The 23,721-nt window shown below is 34.5% G+C and overlaps 1 protein-coding gene across 7 annotated transcripts in view; it reads right to left on the reverse strand.

Moving 5' to 3' along the window:
• Positions 1 to 23,721, reverse strand: part of NPNT (nephronectin) — a 69,838-nt gene that overhangs the window by 31,954 nt on the left and 14,163 nt on the right. For 3 of the 7 annotated variants that reach the window (XM_081303592.1, XM_081303589.1, XM_081303586.1), the window contains exons 3-5: positions 22,118 to 22,168; positions 8,176 to 8,268; positions 4,012 to 4,104 (exon numbers count right to left, since the gene is read on the reverse strand). In XM_081303592.1, coding sequence (XP_081159718.1) covers positions 4,012 to 4,104; positions 8,176 to 8,268; positions 22,118 to 22,168 — 237 coding nt within the window. Of the gene's footprint in view, positions 1 to 2,501; positions 2,576 to 4,011; positions 4,105 to 8,175; positions 8,269 to 22,117; positions 22,169 to 23,721 lie in introns of all 7 variants that reach the window. The other 4 variants (XM_081303587.1, XM_081303588.1, XM_081303591.1 and 1 more) reach the window with 4 other exon arrangements.

Consider the following 23,721-nt stretch of genomic DNA (forward strand, 5'->3'; position numbering starts at 1 on the left):
TACCTCCAACATATTTTCATTCATTTGGCCATTAAGAAGGGCATATGGAAATACTAATGGATAAAACATAATGGACTATCATTATGTATTTTATGTTTATTGGCTTAAATATCAATATGAAATGAATTAATGAATTCCACATTATGAAAATTTTCCAACTCAAGTTGAACACTGCCTCAAGTGAACATAAAACTCATAATGAAATATAAACATTGAAATAGTAATGCCCATAATATAGACTTCATTAAAAAGAAATGTGACCACATGTTTATTTTGTCTGGAATAACCAGCTAAGTACCTCATTAGCATAATTTAATTATCTATTAACCCATGTCACTGAATAAGAAATATGGATAGCATAACTAGTTGCAGAGTTGTTTTCAAATCTAATGAAAGTTAAATCTGACTGGCCCCTCTATTAGAAATCTGTATATTCCACTTAAGTAACCACCAAGTAACATTATATTTTAAACCACCAAAGAATTATTATATCTAAGAGTATTTTCATGTCTTATTGACTTTCCAACTTAGTCTTTTTTCTACCCTTAACAAAAATGTAAGCAAGTCCCCAGCTGGGCAAAGACTGGAAAGGTTAAATAAATAAATCAAATACTTTTGTTCTTTCCTGTGCTTTCTTCAATTTCCTACTTTATTGTCTTTTGCCCAGTCAAAGGTTTTCAAAACAGAATCACATTTTAAATATTAAAAAAAAAATTCCTCATAGAAGATACTTTGCAGATTCCAGTGTCAAAAAAGTTGATTATTCTCTTTGTTAAATGAAATAATAATCGAGGAATGACTGAGAAATTCTCTCCCTTTCCTATATTCTACTTTGTATTTCACTATTTATTCAAAAATTGAGTCAGGGAAACTTTCCTCATTTTTAAAAGGAGTTAAGTACATTCCTAATATGTCCTACCGAGTCATACCTGGCTTTGATAATTCCCTGACTAAGGTTATAGGAAGTAGTATTTAACTTGTAATACATTATAAGAGAAAAGCTTTGTGTTTTAAATATTTTTCTGAGCTAAACAAAAAAATAACAAAACAGTACAATAAAACAATAAAGTATAACTGAATAATGTGTCTCAAGAGAAGGATATTGATGGACAAAAATGTGTCATTTAAGAATCCCTAGCTTTATTTTTAGAAAGCCGTAGATACTTCTGGGAGCTCCCTCATGGAAATTGGTCAGGTGTTTATAACTCCAGCATAAACCAGGAGGATTTATGCTAATGGAAACCTCTTTAGACACTGGGCCCTTGGACTAACACTGAAGCCCAGTTGAGGCAGCTGTTCCACAATATGGCTCTGGTATTGGCCAGTAGTGGGCCCCTTTGGATTGCTGTGGAAATCTTCATAGTTCAGACTGGGACTACTGATTGTCTGGCTTTAATCTAAATTTATCTTATCTTTCCTATGAGAAAAGCATTTTGAGGTTAGGAATAATGAAACTAAAAAGAAATAAAAACCAATAAACTGTCATAATTTTTAAAAATCTGGGAATCATTTTATGAAATATTTTGGAAAAGGAAGAAAACATGCAATATTCCATGGGTAAATGCAGAGACATTCATTGGCTATTTTACCTGTTAGTAAATTGGCACGTAAATATCAAAATACATGGAAAGCAATCTGAGAAAATTCTATTCTTAACAGCTGTTGGGGGATGAGATGATGTTCCCTGACAGATGGCTGGTGTAAATATCCCCAATGCCTGTCATCATTGCACCATCTGCCGCAGTCAGGTGTCTCCTAAAAACTTCACAATGACCCTTACCAGTACTTCTGCAAGCATTATAAAACAGGATTCCACAGTAAACTGTGTTAATCAATACTGTCAAATATCACATTTTGCTGAAGTAGGTAGCTTCAAAAGATTAAATGCATTTGGGGTCCTGGTGAGGAACCTCTTTTTCCTCAATTACTTGAGGGTTTCTATTCTATGATTATGTTACCTTATTTTCTTAATGACCTAAAACCATAAAATTGAGTTAATATGTGCTACTTCTAATATATATTCATTATCACGATATATTGGATTATAGACCAAGTAAGGTTTGTGTTATTGTCATACTAAGTGAGAAACTACAAAATGACATTTCTATATAAGGGTAAAGGTCCTTAATAATAAGTAGAACCATGATAATTCTCCTTGATCCACACCATCCCAGATAAATCTTGAAAGTTGATAAGAGAGGGCTGGGGTTGTGGCTCAGTGGTACAGTGCTTGCCTAGCATATGTATGGCCCTGAGTTTGATCTTCATCACAACATAAAAATAAATAAATAAAGTTATAAAAAAATTGATGAGAACCTAAGAAATAAAACTTCATTGTTTTCATTTTAAATTTACTTTAATCTTGCTCTTTCTATTAAAATTTATAAAATAAATTATCAGGGAAAATATATGACATAATTAATTAAAATATATAATGTAATTAATTCTATAAAGAACCTATCTTATGCTAAAAGATAGAATTTTACAATTAAACCACTTACTTTTAAATATTTTAAATATTCTCAAAAAGCATTACCATCAGGAGTACATTTAAGCAGGTTGGTAGATTCAGGAGCTTGGGTGGGAGAAAAGGGGAGAGAGAAGGTGACTGGTCCAGAACAGAAATGCAAGCTGCATAGCATTATTATTACACTTCAGGAAAAAAAAAGAATCAGAAATTTTATTAGCATGCAGACATTGAAAAAATAGTTTGAAAAAAATGGGAAGTGATTTCACTGAATAAGATAACCCAATGGAGTTTTTGTGTTTTTGTTGTTGTTGTTGTTGTTTGGTACCGGGGATTGAACTCAGGGGCACTTGACCACTGAGCCACATCCCTAGCCCTATTTTATATTTGATTCAGAGACAAGAGTCTCACTGAGTTGCTTAGTGCCTCACTTTTGCTGGGGCTGCCTTTGATCTCACGATGCTTCTGCCTCAGCCTCCCGAGCCGTTGAGATTATAGGTGTGTGTGGGCCCGGCTCCCAATGGAGTTTTAAAAGACAAAAACCTTTCATTCATTTTAATGCATTTGGACTCTCCTCACCTTTGATGCTTACAATGGGTGATGTTTCAGAAATTTGAGCTTTTAAACTTGGACTAAAGTGGAGGTCACTGGAAAACAGATGTTAATATATCACCTGCCATATCATTAGTTCTTTAAATTATAAATAACTCTAAAACTAATCACATTGTCTTTCTTTGTGCAGAAGATATGAAAATGTATCAAGTTCCCTATTAATAGAGACAATAATTATTGTAAACTATTTTAATTCAGTTATTCTAAGTTCCTAAATCTATGAGTGGGTACAGAATAAAATCTTGTGGAAGAACTGTAAAATTATTCTACTACCTTATTTTTCTATAAAACTTTCTAGCACAATGTAGACATTAATATTTTTGGAATTCCTATTCTCATAACAACCCTGTAGGCAAATAAGACAGGAATTACTGTCTTCCCCATTACTGATTGGTTTGCTAAGACCCAGACACATTAAATGTCTTACTCACAATGAAAGAGCTTATGGGAACCAGAACTTAGGCTTTCTGATATTACAAAATGTGCACTGAAAGAAAGAAGCAAATATATGGCTTGATTTCTAGGTAACCTTAAATTCTACATATCAAATAGATGGTGGTGGGGAAGAGGACTTAATCACTTCTAAAATCTACCTGGCAAAGACATCAAAACCCCAATCTCGGTTACTCTGGAATTCCTAACTTTGCCTACATATGAAAACAAAACTTAACTTGCTCTCTGATTTTGGGAAAACATTTCAAAACCCAGAGAAGAGGAAAAGCAATGATATAGTAAAAGGAGAGTGAAGGCTCCATGCTTTTCAGGGCACAGAGAATCGGCACCAGGTGATAGTTCCTGCTGTTTGCTTCACATGCTCAGGCTGAAGGCTGGGCACTTCTGTGCTAGTCTTCAGAACTTTTGCAAGAAGTGACATAACTGCAGGAAGCTGTGCAGGTGGGAGGAGCAGACCACCTGAGACAATGCACGCTCACCCCTTGCAGGTAAACTTGTGGCTTGATGATCCAGGGGTTGAAAAAGAGGTTGTTCACTGCCTTGGTCAAGAGGAGTTGGGTAGAAGTGCTCATCTTCACACCAGGAAGAAGGTAATAAGAGTCAACTTTGAACTGATGTCATTTTTAACCCTAAAATCTTTACAAGTATATATTAAATAAGTACATAAAGTTTGTGGAACTTAAAAAGAACTCTTTAGATACTTTACCAAAAACAAATAGTTCCTAGTTCTCCTTCCCCTTTAATTTTAATTTTCCTAAATCTTGATGACCATCATCAAGAATAATAAACACATTATAAATTAATAACCCATTATTCTCTTACAATTAAAAAAAAAACAACAGCAAAAAGTGATCATTTTTTAAACCACCATGTTAGTCATCAACAGAAGGGAGAAACAAACAACACAAATTATATTGATTACAATTCACTGGCTCTAGTTAGGGACATTAAAGTCTTAAATGACCAACTTAAGATTTATTTTTTCCTATATTGTGATGTTGTTTAGTAATGGCTTAAATATCCTAAAATTATGCATGAATTTATGATTTGCATAATGATCCTATTTAAATAATAGCTTGATCATCACTATTTTCATTCAAAAGTAAAAACTTATGTCACATGTAGGTCACATTTAGTTAGAACACACATTAGAAGCTTTATGTAAAAAACATTAACTGTTGCCATTATTAGCTTACCAAGACATAAGACAGAAGAGACTCTGATAGAGAATCAAAAAGAAAAACACATTCTATTTTAACAGCCATTTAAACTTCCAAATCAAATGAACCTTGGTTTCTGGGGTTGAAACCACACACCTTTCAAAAAGTAAGGCTTGAGGTAACCACTGAAATACTAGGGTTACAGTACTTAGATTGTTGTGCTAAGTGAAATAATAGAAATATAACTTGTAAACCAGTATTTAATATTTATTAATATTTAATTATATGCTATGAAATATTGATCTTTCTTGGGATGTGGAATTCAACATGTGAAACAAAACCCAAGCCAAAACATTAGTAATTGATAATTATAAATTGTTCTAAAATTATTATCAAGCACACTAAAAATTCAAAAGAACATCTTTTATTTCTAAAAATATGAATGCTATATGTATATGCTAAAAATAATTCCCCAATGGGAAAGATATAAAAATATTATTATATATATTATTATTATTTCTTAGCTGGGGGTAAGGGGATTTGTAGGGGTACTAATACTCAAGGAAAGGGAAAATAATCATGAATAAAATTATCAGAAAATGTAAGGGTCAGGAAGCAAATGATCAAAGAAAATCTTATTAGAATTTGGGTTCGAATTTCATCTACTATGAAAGGTATCATGTGCCTTATCAAGTATGCCAATGATCAGTCCAAAACTATGATTTTATATCTGATCTTGGTACAGCAAATGGAGAAAATATCTTGGAAGGAAGAGCAAGCCACCAACAATAGTCTAAGCCTGTGACAAGGTTATAAAATTAAGCCAGTTCCGCAGAGCAACTTGCCCTGCAATTCTAGTTGTTCCCCAGGCAGCTCTAAAAGCACCAGTTAAGCACTTGTCATTTATTTAAGCTGTTTACTCTGTCAAACAAGTTTCCAAGGGGTTATTTATTAAAATATATTACTCAGAGCAAAATTCTTAGCAAATACGTGCCTTGTATCAAAGCCTACTTTTAATCAATAACTAAATTTCTAGTTCTATGGAACTATTTCAAATTTATTTCTTTTTGAGATTTCTCCTCTCGAGAAAAAAAGAAATGCTTGATTTCCTATATCTCTGAGGCATATTTTTTACTTTATTAAAATGTGTGATCCTAGATAAAAACAGTCCAAGTTAATTTCTCATACAGCAGGTACAGCCAGTTTGCTCTTCAGGTTCCATGGGAGTCTCTAGGCAGCTCTCACACTTACCAGGTTGTTCACAGTAGCCTCTCTCAACCTGGCAGGGCTCTCAGTCCACCGACTCAGAGACTATCTAAGTTGTTGTATCACAAACCCTATGGAACCCTTTGAAGTTCCTATGGTATTTAGGACTGAGAACCTTTATATGAATCAATCATTCATTTAACAAATTTAATATACTCTTTGCATGTGCAAGTCACCTTAATAATAGTTTTATGGAATCCAGAAATCAGAGACACCACAAAGGGTTTCCTCTCTCAAGCAGCATAAACCTTTTGCATCAGGAATGTGCTACAACTGCTTTTTTTTTTTTTTTTTTTTTTGTAAGGAGAACAAAGTAAGAGACAATTAGAGCATATGAGTTTACTCCAAGCTGGAGTTTTGTTTTCAAGATTAGACCTGAAGTGACATTTTAAGTGTCAGTGCTATTTTTGCAGGTGTAAATCCCATTTTGGTGCTAATAAAATCCTCTTCTCCTTAAGGAATATGGTGTGGGGAGGCAAGATTTTAACTTGGTGTATTTCCAGTTTTCTTGAGGGGAAAATAAGTGTGCTATAGGAAAAAAGCACACAGTAAATTGATTTATGGAAGATAAGAGATGCCCAGTGATGGAGCCTTGTCCAATAATAGATTTAGTGTCTTTGAATAATTAAAGTTCCTATAGCTCCTGCAAATAAATTTAAATAAACTTCTCTGCAATCTCAAAAGTGGCTTCTTTTAATAGTCTTCCTGATATGGGGACAATAAAGTTTTATAGTGTTGACATATTAATAAAACCTCTGAGAGTTTATGTTTACCATTTTAAAAAAAGAAATAGACTGGCATTCCAAGATGAATACTGATAACTCAAAAACCAGAACCTAACATGCTGCTACTTGTGAACTTAGGCTAGGGAAGGAAAATCAAACAAATTTTTTTAAATCAAACTCACTTTTAGAGTAACTGAGATAATAAAAACACCAGTTATTTCAAAAAGAGCCAAGTATGTTTGGGACGTGACACATTTCATCTGATGAATACTTGCATATATTTTAAAATATCATTGTTCTACATGGTTGTAAAAACCATGTCTATAAATCATGATTGACATGACACTGCAAGGAGTATCCTGGAACAAGTATCAGATACTGAATAATATCATTTCTATATAAGATAAAGCCAAATAAATACCCATAGGATAGTTATACCTGACCCCACCACTCCCACCCCTGTCATTATTTATTTGACATTTAAGATAATAGAGTATTACATTAAGAAATAAGAAAAATTGACTCGTTTATCTTTTTAGTGAAATCTAAGGTGAACATTTCTTTATTTCTAGATTTTAAATTCCTAATAGTTAGAAATTTTTGCTAAAATTAATTAGGAAGACAAGCCTTGTCCAAGCCTTATTAGGCAGAGTCAGAGGATAACACTTCCAGTTATATTTTCTTCATCCAAAACTAATATAGTAGGAAGGATATGGATTATATAAAACAATAGCTCTATCTTGACATACTATCTTTTATTTTTAACCAACTAATTTTGTGAACTAGGGAAAGACAATATCTCTGAACTTCAAATGAAAAGTGGAATAAAAATGTATGTTATTATTTATAACTTAATTATAATAAGTAGCATTCCACTTCTTAATGTCCTTATAAGAATGGAAATAGATAATTAATATAAAGTATTTGAGACACTGTATCAGATAAATAAATGTTTATTTTTATAAGCATATGATGCCGATTTTTAAATCACTTGCAAACTAATCCACATTTTTATTTCTCAAAAGAGCATTTAAAATGAGCCAACAATTTAAGGGAGACTTAAACACAGAATCAGAGGGTTCACAGTTGGAAGGAACTTCCAAATTTCAAGTCCAGTGCCCGACCTGGTTTCTGGTATTAAAGAGAAGCAGTAACTGGGATCTGAGGAGGTTTAATGATCTTCCTAACTAGTTAGTAGAAGCACCAGAAGGTAAGGCATCTAACCACACTACTGATGCAGTGATGTTCTTCAAAAAATATTTTAATAAATATAAGAGAATAAAAATAAGGGGATATAATTTATTTAATTGTATTTTGAGAAAATCAAGTTTATTAGATTTACCTTTTCTTAACTTTTAAAAAAATCTACCAGCAAAATGGCAGCTCACACATTTGGGGAAAAATTACTATGGAAACTAGTTTGGGATGAGAATTTAAAATTTTTAATTTGTCAGGAATAGAGATGGCATATGACTTTGGTCTGTTTTCCTACCTTGACTGCAGGTTTTTCCAGCATATCCAGGGTGGCACTTGCACTTGTTAGGCCCAATACACTCACCATGTTTGCACTGAGGCTGGCACACAGCTGTAAAAAGAGGTCATGCATTATTGCTAGTTCAGCAATACACCAACTATACAGCATTAATGTCATGGACTAGTTTGATAATAAAAGAAAAAAACTAAGAACGTACAACAAAGTGGCAGAACGAGACAAAATCATTGTTTTACCGTAAAACCTCTGTGTGTGTGTGTGTGTGTGTGTGTGTGTGTGTGTGTGTGTATCACTTGAAGCTGGAATTTTTTCTAAACTTTAGGACAATACTCAGTTTTATAAAGGTAAAACTGTATAATCATATACTGATGTTTGTCAACAGCTATAATTTTAAAATAACTTGCAACCACAATTTCAAACTCATTCTCTCAAATATACTTAAACGTAGCTCTCAGTCTGAAAATACTGGGTATATATGAGATCCAGATAAATTTCCAATTAAACAATAAAAAGCTTATTTTATTAGAAATGATATACTAAGTATGAAATGATCCAAGATAAAACATAAATTAAAACAATATATTTTGGTTCTTTAAATCAAAGATATTTCCATCATCTTAATCTTCTTAACCCTAAGGTTCATTACAATTCCTCTTCCATTTATAATGGCCTTTCTATGGCCAAACCATAGGAAATAGAAAGTTCTCAGTTTAACTTTTACTCTCTTCTATCTACTGTGTTCCTCTTCCTTCAAGACCTCAAAATGCTATACTAAAGTCTTCTCATAATCTCACAGGAATTTATTGTATGCCAGCAATTCTCAACTAGGGAACTTTTTCCCCTTAGGAACATTTGACAAGGTCTGGAGATATTTTTGGCTATTACAATGGAGAGAGGATGCTATTGGCATCCGGTAGGTAGAGAACAGGAATACTACTAACTATCCTACAATGGAGATAACTCACCCCCCCAAAAAAATTTCCAACCCAAAATGTCACGGTGCCAATATTAAGAAACTCTGCACTAGAATGTACCCACGATGCTATGCCAGATACTACAATAGGTAAATAATAATTATATGGCATGGTTACTGGTTCCAAGGAGCCTACAATCTAGATGAAGGGACAAAACAATTACATGTTTTTAATTCAACATATAATTTATGAGCAAAATGGATAGCAAATATAAAATATGTAAAGAAATCATCACATAGGCAAATCCATATAGATTTATATGGAAAACCTCATAGAAAAGACTTGTGTTGGTTCTTACAGCGCAGAGACATAAAAGGGAGAAGAGAATTACATAGCAAAGTAGACCACAGGTTAGTTAGAGGTCACTCAGGGGCTTGTGAAGATAACAAGAAGGGTAAATGCTGGTGAAAGCGTGAGAAGCAATCATAAGGAGTGGCGTCAGATGACGGTTTTCCTTAAATTTCAGACTGAGGAATATATTCTATTTGAGGAAATGAAAACTTTCTGAGTGTTTGTCATCATTGGGACAATTAGTGGGTAGAAATGAAAGCTCCTGGAATCCTAGCACTATCCGCATGTAGACCGGGCTGGATAGGTGTGATGGCAGAGAAAGCACATGACCAATCATTCAAGTCTGACTCGAGGAAGGCACAGGTTGTGTCAGTGACAGGAAAAGACTCAGCTTCAGCAGCCACTGCGTGAGGAGCAGACGGACCTTGGAGGCCTGGGGAAATGGAGTCAACGAGGGCCCTGAGTTTTTAAGCCCCTTGACATCTTTTCCTTCCCATATTGGTTCCTGCCATTCTCCATTCTGGGATGGGCTCCCAGTTTCCTTTCTGACAATTCCCAAGCACCATTTCCTTTAAAACTTCTGCAAAACTGATGTGCATACTGTTTTGGTTGTTTTCTACATCTCCTTACTCACCTCTCACCCACCCTTCCCTCACTTGGCATCCCACAGGGCGCATCAGCTAATTTTACTCTCAGGCCTTTCCTATTATTTGTTTCTCCGATTTGACCCTGTACCATTACCAATCCTTAGACAGTGCTGCTCAGGAGGTATTTAATTAAAAAAGCTGGCAAAAAGAGGATGAGCAGGGTGTAAGTGGTAGAGAAATAGACTTAAAAAATTCTTTAAATCTGATTTTAGTTTACTGCCTTAAATTCAAATGGAGACATTTTTTTAAAAAATATTTTTCAAGCTGTAGATGGACACAATATCTTTATTTTATTTTATTTATTTTTATGTGGTGCTGAGGATAGAACCCAGTGCCTCTCATGCATACAAGGTAAGTGCTCTACCACTGAGCTACAACCCCAGCCCTCGAGACAATTTTGTTTAGATCTGTGAGAAGTAACCGTCTGAGAGAAACTTCCGATATAACTCTAGTGAATTATACACGATAGGTGGTTTTTACTATGCACATCTTTTAAAACAAGTCCTAGGAACAAGCCATTCTGTATGTAAATGCAAGTCTGGAAAAAATATAATATTTAAAGAAAAGAATATTCCATATATTTTAATGCTTGTATACAAATACAACCCAATAACTGAATATCACTGAGAGCACACCGAATGCCATATTTTTTTTAAATAAAAGAAACACCTGAAATCATTAGATGCAAATCAAAGTAGTAACCCCTTAGAATAACTGGAATTTTAAAATATTTCTAAGAACATAAAAAAGTAGTTTAGAAAATGTCACTTAAAAATAGGAAGAAGTTAATTTAGAAGAGGGCATGTTATGAAACGCTGAACCTGAGGCCCCAGGCTGTATTAGTTTTGACCCCCGACCAACTTGATGATCTTCTATTTATAGTGGTTTCAGGTGCTTTATAAAAACAAAAGATCTTTTTGTTCCTTCTCCCTTTTTCTAAGCAGAATGCCCTAGTCATCAAATGCACGCATTATATGAGGTCAAGTCTGTTAATGTTTCTTCCATGTTTAAGGAGTTTGTATTTTAAAGCAAACTGCTGAACTGACAGACTATACACAAAGTAACCATTAGGTTAGCCAACAGCTCTTAGTTAGTAGTTATTAGGTTAGCCAACAGCTATTAAAAGTAACAGTATGCTCATAAAGCTGATATAATCCAATCATTTGAAAATTTTTGCACAAGAGTATTTTTTCCTATTATCTTGTTGGCTTTAGGTTTGGGATAGGATTCAGTAAATGCACATGGAACAATGGTTACATAAAATGTATGATACTGCACACCAGTGGGGAGATGAGAGAATCACAGAGAATACGAAAAATTAACTGTGTAACTAATTTTGTTGAAGCTATGACAAGTGCTACTACAGAGAGATGAAAGAACAATGGAACATATGATGACTATAACTCAGACCCTGGAGAGGCCTCAGATGTGCACTTTGATCTGCGCTACGTGTTAGAGGTAAGAGGCCTTTGGGACAGGAAACAAAAGGTTTTCAGAATATGAGCAAAGTGTGTGTGTGGGGGGGGAATAGTCGAGGTCTACTCTGTGAGTGCAAAGTGTTCTCATGAGTCTATGGTGTAAAGTGCTTAAAACAGCAGATGAGATCAAAGGAAAGGCTAAAATAGATCATAAAAGGCCAGCTGGATTCTTTGGATTCTCACCAACATCTCTCTTTCTTCTCTGCCTCAATATAGGATGATGTTTGCTTTTGTTGGTTTGGTTTTGGTGAGTTATTTTGTGTTACTGTTATTATTTGGAGTGGGTGATGAGTTAGCAATGGAAAACTACATTTCCCTTCCTCCTTGGCAGACACCGGTAGCCAAATGACTAAATTCTGGTGAACTGGAATGTAAGCAGAAGTTACTGGATGGGGCTTTTGGAATGCTACTTAAAGGAGGGGGATGATGATTATGCCCCCCTCTGCCTTTTTGCCTGGATTGTGGAAGTAACGGCTGAACTACACAGGCCTTTTATGACCATGAGATGATCTCAAGAATGAAAAAAAGAGTAGATCGAGAAGTCGTACTATTAACCCTAAATTCTTTCCATCTACTATTACTTCCAGCCAAATATAATTCCTAAGTGACTGTCCTTCAGACCTAGGCTGTGGAATTTGGACTTTCATCTGTTTATTATCAAGCCAGCAAAAATTTTCTTCAGATATATACTTTGAATAGAAGTGTTATGAGTTAGATCCTAGTAGTGAATTAAAACTCATCAAATTTATTTCAGAAATACAATTCCAAATACTACTGAGAGTATTAAAATAACTTTATTTTCTACATATAAGTAACTACATTAGAATGGACACACCTGTTTCAGAACTGGATAAAAATGACTCCCAACTTTCATGTAAACTTCTGCTTCCTAACAACTTGTTTCATCATAATGTGACTCTTAGAGACCAGTAACAACCACCTTTTATAAACTGCATTATACTATGAATAACAGGTCATTTACTTACTCCCAAAAAGAAGGATAAATCCTCTGTTTGCACTTAATAGTGATCTTATAAAACATCATAAATAGATGATACACTTGACTTGGAAGAAATAATGTCCCTATTAGCACTACAGATTAATTAAAAGTCAGCATTGCTCCTCTGACCTTCATATGGCTCAAGGACAGAAAGTTTGGGTCAAATCTGATTGTCCACTGTGCCTGGCATCCATGTACAGCTTAGTGGTTCAGTAAATAAAGGTAAGTAAAGATTACAGATGTGACAGATTTCCCCCCCACACACACACAATAAAATCAGTTACCAGAATTAAGTCCAAGTAGGCAAATCATACTCAAAATTTACTCTTCCTCTCTATCATTCATATAGCATAATCTCCAGAATGACCTTGAAATAACCTCTAAATCATTGGTTTTACTAAAATAACGAACCACGTCTCAAAAGGCAAAGCAACATAGCTCTTTAATGTCACATATCCAAGCCTCTGCTGTTGACTGCATTCTAAAATTTTCCTCTTAAATATCCTTCCTAACCGATGTCACTCTAGTTCTGAAGGCTGGACAATGTTTTTCAATTCTGAAGTAAGTAGTAAGTTATCAAATAATTTAGGGGATAATGAAACTCCCACTTCAATTCTATAATGATTCATATGAAAGCTAATCACACTGGGAGTCAAGTGCCCATGTTTCAAAAATAAGGACATGTTGAGATGCCCAAGGAGACAGTGACTCTGAAAACTGACAAGGGAAAAGCCAACACAACCTCAGGTGTTGTTGGTAACTTGAGAAGAATTTTCTTAATGTTCCTGAGTCCTAAGAGTCATTTGTAATTTTTGCAATCTGTATCATGTTGTCATTCAGACATGGCTCTACCGAAGGTAGAACTAAGAACCTTGTCCGCCAGGTTATCTTACTTAGAGGCAAAGGTGACAAGCAAGCAAGTGTAGGGCAGAAGAATGAATAGGTACCAAATACAGAGATTTCAGAGAGCTCACATTACATCCAACAAGCTCCAAAGAATTCAGATATGAATAAACTCATCTGAGAGGAAAATAAAATGTGATGAGGAATATCTTTCAAAGAGCACAGGTCTTGGAGGAGGAAAAAATTGCTTAAAGAAGCATAAAACAATTCATTGCCATATTAATAGAACCTGGAAAGATTGAAGGCAGAATTTTATAGGATCTAGTGGAAAGGGCTTGAGCCATCACATAACACATAACAAAACCCAGAGGAAAGAATCCTAGCATCCAAATCTCCAGAGGCAAACAACTCTCAGCTTCCCCCAAACCTTGTATTGTAGTGTCAATTATCCAATGTTCAATCTAAATTCCTGCTGCAGCAAAAACTCAGTAAACGTGCCCTCTGTTCTCTTAAAAAAAATCTGTTGTTCTCATGTAAACAGAACTCAATGCTATTGTACGTGACTGAACTTATCCTTACAACATCCACAGAAGGCAGGAGGGAAGCACATGTTCTCTTTGTTTCACCAGCAAACATGAAAACAGTTAACCAAGTGAGGTGACAAGTCTATGCTCAATCCACTGGTTCCTCTGGTGGTCAGAAAAAGAGCAGAAGAGCCAGCTGTTGAGTGGATTTGGAGGAGAAGAGCAAGAGATTATAGGAAAAGGCTAAACAGAAAAGAATGAAAGGAGAGGTAGAGAATGGTAACTAAAAAAATGAAGGTATTTAGATTACATTTGTAGGAAGGAAAAGTTGCAGTCAAGAATACAATCTATCATTAAAACAAACAATCAATCAAACTAAGGTAACCCTGCCAGAATATTTTAAAATAAAATAATCTCTTCATTGCTTATGGTGTACTACTGCTGGCTGGATCCTGAACAATTAATATGTATAGAATTATTATCTCCTTTGAAGTATTATTATCTTTAGGGATTTTTTTCCCTCCCTTTGGGCTAAATTCAATATTACTGTAATTAAGAACTTAAGTAATCATGAATTAGTGAAATAGTCAAGGTCAAATATAGATGGTATTTCACAAGCATAAAGTTAAAATACATCCTTTCTGGTCCATATAATGTTGTTTCTCTACAGCTGTGTTTGGAAACATCCAATTTAGACAAATTTCTCAAGTATCTATTTCATTTGTTGCTTATTACTAATTAACTTTAATTCCTAAAGTAGCTCAAAGGAAGATAAGTGGCTAAATTTACATCTTGAATCTCAAGCCAAATTTTGTTTATCATAATTAAGGTACTCTCCCTTTCTACTTCAAAAATCTTCCTCCGAGCATTGTTGTCACTTTCAGTTTACTTGGCATTTTAACTTTTTTTTTCTGATTTCATTAAGATAGAATGGAAATTAGAATAAATGCCCAAATGAGACTTTAGGAACACATAAGTGTTACTATTTATTTGAAAAGCAAATAAGTTTTTTTTAAGTAGGGTACCAGCAGCAATATGCAAACTTAGCATCCAAATCCTTGTTCTAAATATCATTCCTCTATAAGAGGCCTGGGGTTGAGGATGCTATAATATTCTTCTCTGGCAAAAATCAAGGAAATACTCAAAAACTGGTGAATGTAAGTGAAAAGGGCATAGAAGCTGGCTTGGAAGAGTTTCAACTGGCCAAATTGTAATAATTTGAGCATCAAATGATAGTAAATAATAATCATCAATTAACAAAAGAACCCATGGGTTCAAAGTGAATCTAAAAAATAAAGAAACTGAACTCTTTTTTTTTTTATAGAGAGTTGCCAGCCATTATGTAGGAGAATGACAAAATTTGAAAAACACTATTTTACAACCATTATTGAAATAACTGATTTGAGGAAAGATGACCCTTAGATGCTAAAACTCTCACATGGTTGAATGTTTGCTGGCAAACAGGATACTCAGTTTAAATGTATACCCTCAGAGTACCTTCTAAGAACTAAAGGAAAAGAAGGTCCCTTTCAGTGTAGAAATCTGGTGGATACGACCTTAATCACACGATCAATCTAAGCTTCACCAATAATGGAACATGCTGATACTATATACAATGGCAAGGCCATAACATATTATCACCTATGGAATATTCTTGACCCTCACCCCCAAAAAATTAACCTAAACTGAGTGATACACAAACCATAAATAAATTTAGCTTATAGAGCATTCTACCAAGCAACTGAAGTGAACACTCCAAAAACAACATGTTGAGAAGGAACAAAAAGTGATATAAATATTCTAGAATAAAGAATAGCAAAAAGAAATACCAGCTTAAGTGCATAATTTGATATATGATTGGATCTGGATCAAAAGAGGAAAAAATCCATAAAAACCATTATTGGGACTATGAACTATTTATTATACAATATTATTTTATCTATGTCAAATTTCTTAAGCATGATAAATAGGGACATTCTAGATAAATGTCCTTATTCTTCAGAGATAAATGCATGAATTCTGAAGTATTTAGGCAAGAAGTGCTATTATAAGAATAAGTTACTTTCACATGGCACACAGAGAGAATATGTGTAAAATGTTAACAATCACAGATGAAGAGTATATGGGTATTTACTATTCCTATTCTTTCAACTCTTCTGTAGAGTTTAAATTTTTCAAATACAAAAACGGTAAGTATGAAAACATGGATTCTTTATGGATGTGATTTGTGAGCTGTCATTCATTTTTTCAATGGACTTTAGAGAAGTAAAGAATACAGATGCTGGAGTTAGAATGCTGGGGTTCCAGCCCTGCCACTTAGGAAATGCATGAACTATGCAGATTACTTAGCTTTGCTCTGCTTTCAAATGGAAATCAGAGGGTGAACCATGGAAAGTTGACATCATCACCATTTTTTAGCTTAAAAAAATCATAAATCCATGCAATTTGTATAGAACTTATTCCATGGGTTTGAGAGGAAAGAACAAGAAACAAATAAGGTACTTAAAACAATAACCATCTCCAAGTAAAAGCTCAATAAAATGTTAGTTATGATGAGGTTTCTAAGACAGTAAGGAGAAAAAGCCAGTATCTAAGATACCATATTGAGAGCTGGGGATACAAAATAAACAAACAACCAAGTCCTCATCCTTAAGGAGGTAGGACCAAAGTAAGTAAAGACCCCTTAATAACAGATGCACATGAAGGGTATGGAAGAGGCAGTGATTAATTGCATAGATTTAGTGAAATCAGAAAAAGTTTTGGAGAAGATGTAGAGCTAAATATATTTTTGAAAGAAGATATTAACATGCTATTTGATGTCATAATGTCTGATTTCATAAGGTTATAATGAACCACATTGTGGTATTTCCTCTTAGTTTCAAATTATTATATCTTTTCAGTTAAAGATAGAATCTGATATTGAGCAGGTTTACTGAGGAATCACCACAAATGACCAGAAAATATTAATGTGACCATCATTACCTGTTTCAGGACCAAAATCCCTAAAAGGCTCACTGATACATAATCAGTTAAGCTATACATTGTTATTTAAAAACAAAACTAACTTTGTGACTGTGTATAGACTGACATATCTGTCAGTTTGACCTTGTAGTTTAATTTTTTTTAAGGAAAACATTAATTGTTCCAAATGTGTTTGATAAAGAACCTTAACCAGAAGTTTGAAAACAACCTAAATGCTCATCAAGAAGAGACTCGTGAAATAAGTGAGGGCATAATGGTCTTTGCCCCTCCAGCACTGTGGACTTCAATTTAGTTCTACACTGCTGTTGGAGGGAACTCACTGACCCATGTTCTCAGCGAGGTATTATCCTTCCCACACCCATTCACTGGCTCCCCATCACTTAGCTCATGATAGGAGATCAAACACGAAGTATGTCATTCAGTACCATATTTCGTGATCTGACTTCTGCCTATTCCTCCAGCTTCATCTCCAACACACACGCAAATGCATTAACTAACTGCAGTTCCCAGGAAGTTACACTAATACCAGCCCACTGTCACAGAGAATGCCATCCTTCCCCTTGTCTGCTGGACTCATATCCAGACAGACTTCAACGCTAAGTTTAACCATTACAGTCTCCAAGATTTGCTTAGCCTTATGTTGAGTGTACGGTCTCTTCGGGGCTTCTATAAGCTTCTGTACATACTTCTGTCCTACATTATATATGGGGAGAGATTTATAATACATATCTCAACACTGTATTTTTGTAGCTTTTAAATCTAGTTCCTTCACTAGACTTTGAGTTCTTTACATACACAGTACCTACTTTGAAACACTACAGTCTCCTGACAAAGACAGCCATGACAGGTGTACAAGGTGTTAAAAGAACAGAGAAGAAAGAATTTCTCTGCAGGGAGGCAGGAGTAGGAAAGATGCCAGGAAAGGCTTTCAAGAGGAAATGTGAGCTGCATCTTAAAGGATGAGTAGGAATTCACTATGTAATAGGTGAAGGGACTTTTTCCTCAAGAATGAGCAGCATAAGAAAAGCCAGAAAGGCATGAAGCTGCAGAGGTTCTGAAATGCAAGGGCAGCCCACTGTGACTCGGACTGTAGAGTGAAAAGATAATCCTTCAAACCTAAGGCAGCTGTCAGCTTGAAGAGCTTGTACCTAAAGTCAGGATTCTATCCATAATTGCGGACTATCAGTGGACTGTAAGCTGTAGACGACACAATCAGATTACACTTATATGTTTTCAAGAACATAAACTAAGTGCTTTTTAGAATATTAAGAGTTAAGATCTATGATGCTTAACAAAGTCACTAGATAGGCATAAAAATATATTCATTATCCTGTAAACTGTATTTCCTAAATAACATAATCCACTTATTAAAATCACATCTTATTCATCATCTTTTACTCATTTTATATAGAAATGCCTAGCCCTTATGCCTTTAAAAGTACACTGAACTGAAGCAGACAAGCCATTTCAGGAGCTATTACACTGGGTATAAAGACGTGTGAGGCACAGTCCTCACCTTCATGGAACGAAACTCCAGCAGAATAAATGATACAGTCCACAACAACCCAAATTACAGGCTCTCTGCCAGTGTTATAACAACATGTAGAGAAGGGACAGATTTCCCACTGACAGCTGGAAAGGCATAAGAGAGGGGCCATGTGAGCTCAGTATTGATTGAGTTAGGAGAGAATACAAACTTAACTAAGGTTATCCATTCCTATCCATTCCTAACAATGATTCACTTTCAGGCAAATATTTGCCTAGAAATGGGAGTGACAATGAGAAAACAGATAAAACCAACCAAAAGGGGAAGAAGATATATGGTTTGTAGAGGGTGTTTTTTTTTAAGTCCCCATACAAACAAATATTGAGTGTATAATCTCTTCAGGGCTTCTATAAGCCTCTGTACATACTTCTGTCATATATTATACAGTGGTAGAAATTTTTAAGACACTGTATCTCACACTGTATTTCAACTGTAGGCCAAAATGGCAAACCAGAAAGAATTTTTTAAGAACTTAAAACTACCATGGAACATAGTATTTTACATATCCCACATTCTTCTTCTACTGTAGGTCGATCCTCCACGGTGGCAGCTGTGCCAATCAATCCTGACTGAAGTTGTGATGAGAAAAGGAAGGAAGGTTTGGGTAGGGTGGTGATAGAAGGACGCTGAATCCTCTCATGCCCTTCAGATGCCACTCTAAAATCCAATTTCCACATACGAACCTTTCTACTTCAGTCTCACAAGCACTTCAAGTGTGACAAACCCAAAATTGGTGTCATCCTTTGCACCTTCTCCTGTGTTTCTAGCTCACCAAATAACAAGTTAGAAACTTGGGAGACCCCCTTGGTTCCATCTTCTGCACTCTCCACAACCATCACTAGCGTCACAGCCATATTTTATTGAACGTAAATATGAGCCAGTTCCTGAGCCTAGTTCTCCATAAATATTTTCTCATTTGATCCTCATTAAAAATCCTATGAGGTAATAGCCTTATCTCCATTTTACCAAAAAGGAGCTGTAGCTCAGAAAGGTTAGGTTTCTTAAAAACACCGTTTGTAGTGACAGCCCATCTTGTCCCACCCCTGTCTAATGCCATGAGATTCTCAGCCTCCTTCCCATACCTAATCTTTCAAGACCTGTCCTTTTTTTGTTCCCACTACTAGTACTTAAAATCAAGCTCTGTTTCTCACCAGGTTGACAGTACTAGCCTCCAGTCCTGAACCTCAAGTAATTATAGTTATTCTCTAAATTGCCAAAGAGGAAGTTCAGAAACTGGCCCCAAACGTCAAAATGCTTGCAGGTCTGAGACATTTGTCCTGAAGGAAGTGAGTTCCATGGTAAAAAGGGGAGCACATGATTTTTTTCTAAATGGGGCAACTGCTTGAGAAGCTCCAGCCCACAGATTCCACACAGCAAGGCAGAACCAGTGGTTTTTCAATATAGCCTGATAACCATGTTTCCTGTGAAACACTGGCAAGTATTTAAAAAAATGTGAAAACTCTGAGCAACACAAAATTCACTTGCATGCATCTGGCCCATTTTCACCAACTATATCCTTTGAAATATTTGTAATTTCCCTGCTTAAAATCTTTAGTGGTCTCCTATAACATTGGATTAAAAAATGAGCTGTTTGACATGAAAGACTGTCACGAGTCAGTCTATTCCTACATCTCCCGTTGCATTTCTCATCAGATACCCTTCAAACATTTACCTACTGCTGGACTGAAGTTCTTACATTTCCTGGCGTCTCTGATTTTAATACACTCTGTCTTCTCAGAGGGCCCTTCCTTTGATTTACTTATCCTTCAGGATGCCAACTCATCACTCAATCTGGGATGTCTCCTGATATGTGCTCACATAGTACCTTATACTAAAACATACACTGTCAAAACACACCTTTCATCCAGTACTGTCATTATCTGGGGGTCTTAAACACTGATAGTGAATGACATTCTTTGACCACGATGTTATTGGGATGATGTCTGAAGTGGTGATTGCAGCATCCGGCTGGTGCAAATGAGCCAGATCTAGCCAGTAACAGCACTCAATACATGTGGGTTGAACAAATGAATCAACTGAACACCACTGAGCCCATGAACTCTTCTCCCCTTGATCCTCCTCAGCAAGAAGTGGTTCTTCCCCTGAATTCTCTCAATATTATGTCCATCTTTTCTATTTTAGAATCACAGAAGGAATAAGAGTCAATCATCTTACCAAACTGAATTCCTTGAAGGCAAGCATCCATGTTTTATCAATCTTTATATCTTCCCAGCACCTAACGCAGCTCCCAGACTCTAGTAAGCTCTCAAATGCTTGTCAGATAAATCACCATAACTCTTAAGTGTTAAGCTTCCACAATTCAATTCTATTTCCTTTTGGTTCCTTATCCAAGTGCAAACATTGCTAGATAACCAAAACTCTTCCACTCTGAGGTTTGCAGATAAATATTATAAGAGAAATGGGAAAGAAATGGTGAAGAAGCACAGACAGCTGTCTGATGAAAAGTTTTATTTTAGAAATGAATGACTGGATAAATTTTCTGCTTCCAATTGATTATTTAGTTCCAAAAATGGGCATGGTAAATAAAATGTATTTAAAAACATGTACTATGTATCCCGTGTGTATCCCTAGTAAAACACAGCTCAGAGTTCTTCATTTGTATTCTCTACACACTAATAACAGCTAACATTTATCAAGAATTATTCTATATGGCTAGAAATTATAATGCAAAGTAGGTTTAAAGATTATAAAATTGTGGCTTGAAAAGCAAAATAAAATGTCTAGTTTCTCATTGCTGGCAAGTCACAGGAACAGGTCCCTAACCCAAATCTGTGGGTGACAAAGTACACATTCTACTCTTTCCTTGGCATTGTCTCCTTGGCCTCAGCAGTACTCTACCAGTCAATCCTGTAACTGATACTGATACTAACTTTTAAAGTCAACCTGAAAAAATATATATATTTTTAATTTCTAGTACTATCAAATTTGTTCCCAAATGTTTTAAAAATTAAAATCCTACTCATTTTCTATGACATGTGATAATAGGAGTTTAATCAATGAGTTTAAAGTACATTGTCTTCTTGGAACGAATTTCACTGAACATTAGAATTTCACATATTTCACCAAAAATTTCCACTAAAATGTCACAGTGTGATTAGTTCAGTGACATTACTCACTGCCCAAAATATTTCAAACAAGGAATGCTCTATGTACCAAAGTAATAGCATGAAGATCCATTGGTAAACAGCTTGTAGATTTTATACAGTAAAAATATCTCTTACCTGAAGTATTCCATGGAGAATTAATGAATATGAAACACAATTCCCTCAGGTTAATGATAGGCTGGTTAGTAATTTCATTTGGTAGACTTTGTTTTTTACATTTGCTTCTTTAAGTATTAAAAATATAAACTGCCCTTTAGGTTAGAATGGAGGTCAATTTATTAGATTCATAAAATAAGAGAAATCAATTGTAAACTGAAAGTGAAAAGTTTAATGTAATAACTGAATTAAAATTAATTTAGTATCATTATAAACAGAATAAGCACATCTCTAAGGAATATTGTCTTCCCAAAAAAGCAACTCAAAAACACAACTAATGTTAAGTATTTTATAGCTTTTAAAGTTATTATTTAGAAGTTATGCCTTTCAAGACATAGATTAGCCAAAATTATTTCAAGAAATATGATCATCTAACCTTTGAGCTGGCACCTTATCCTGGCTATTCTCTGCCTTAAGACGTAGAAAGCTGCAAAACAAATGTCCAAAAAAAGAAATTCGAGATCTTTTCTCTGTAAGGAGGCTGGACTTGGGTATTTATCAACTTGTTACATTCCCGGAGACTTACACATATTCAACTTTCAGTGCTTTTCTGAAACAAAAAAAAAATCTAGGACATGTTTAAAATAGTAATATTTTAGTCACCATTTTGTTATTAAAAACCATTTGTAATAAAAATATTAACCAATAATTGAAGTTATGCTATTCTTTTATAGTCCAAATTCTAATAAAAATATTTCAGACCTTTTGTGACACTGTATCTTCCAATCCAATTTTCATTTTCAGAAAGTTAATTTTTGGTTCCTAGAGACAGTATCCTTTTATTTAAATGAATGTTGGACAAAACATCTGAAAAAAATCAAAACTTTTGATCAATTAATAATCAAGGTTGGTAAAGTTTAAACTGATACATCTTTACTTACCTGTTTCTTATATATTGTATGTTATGCTTCCTTTTTTCTCCAACTTTGGGAAGGAAATATTAAGTTTTTTATTTTTTATGTTTTCTTCCCTTTCACAACATTCTCTTCTTGCATGGCTGCTTGGTTGTCAATAGCAACAAAATTTAACTGTGAAAGCTCCACTATTTCACTTGAAGATGCATAAATAAGCCAGTTAGATGAAAGAAAAGGGAAGAAACTCACAACAGTACTAATAATGGTCAGTGTTTTACCAACCTAGAATCCTAGAGGTAAAAGAAGAGCAGATTTTATTATTTCTTTTTTGAATTAATGTCTTCTCTTCTGAAAGCATAAAATATCCACTTTAATGTGTGATTGTAATGTATATTTGCTTGTCTAATTTAAAATTAGGTGAATGGAGCCTTCTTTAAAAGGTAAGAGAAGAAAAAAAATTCTAAGTTAAATTTGATTCAATTGAGACACTAATTTAACCATTGATCCAGAATGATTGCTCTGTATTTTAAAAGACACATATTACATTCGCTTGCTAGATATTTTGTTTAAGTTATAACAAATGAGTATTCTGTTTTTATTGTTATTTTTAACTTAAAAAGAACTCACTATATCTGGATGTTGACATGTTCTTAAAATTGAATGATGAAATGGATCAGATCTAATTTAAGCAAACAGCTAAAAATAAATCAAAGCATAAATACATTCTGGATCACATATTAGGAAAAACTGTTTATGACTCTGGTAAGGAATGAAACAGAAAAATATAAAAGGATACCGTTTCTTTAGTACCTTTTAACTGCCAATTTTGAGTAATATAATTTATCAAGAAAAATATTTTAAATTATTTTAAACAATGGCAAAACAAGTCAATAAAGAATAGCAAACATCATTATTTTCTAACTAGCTGTATTAGTACCAGGCCGACAAACAGTTCTATATAGTTTATTTCCTTATAATATCTTATTAGAAATGGATCACATTTCTTCCTACTTAACATAAATTAGCCTGTATATACACAAATTTGGTAAATTTTATAGTAGAAATATGTATACCTGTTAAAACTTTAGCATAAAATTTTAGCCAGTATATCATATTTTAAAATTTG

The sequence above is a fragment of the Spermophilus citellus genome (genome assembly GCF_964194105.1).
Source record: "Spermophilus citellus genome assembly, chromosome: 8".
NCBI lineage: Eukaryota > Metazoa > Chordata > Mammalia > Rodentia > Sciuridae > Spermophilus > Spermophilus citellus.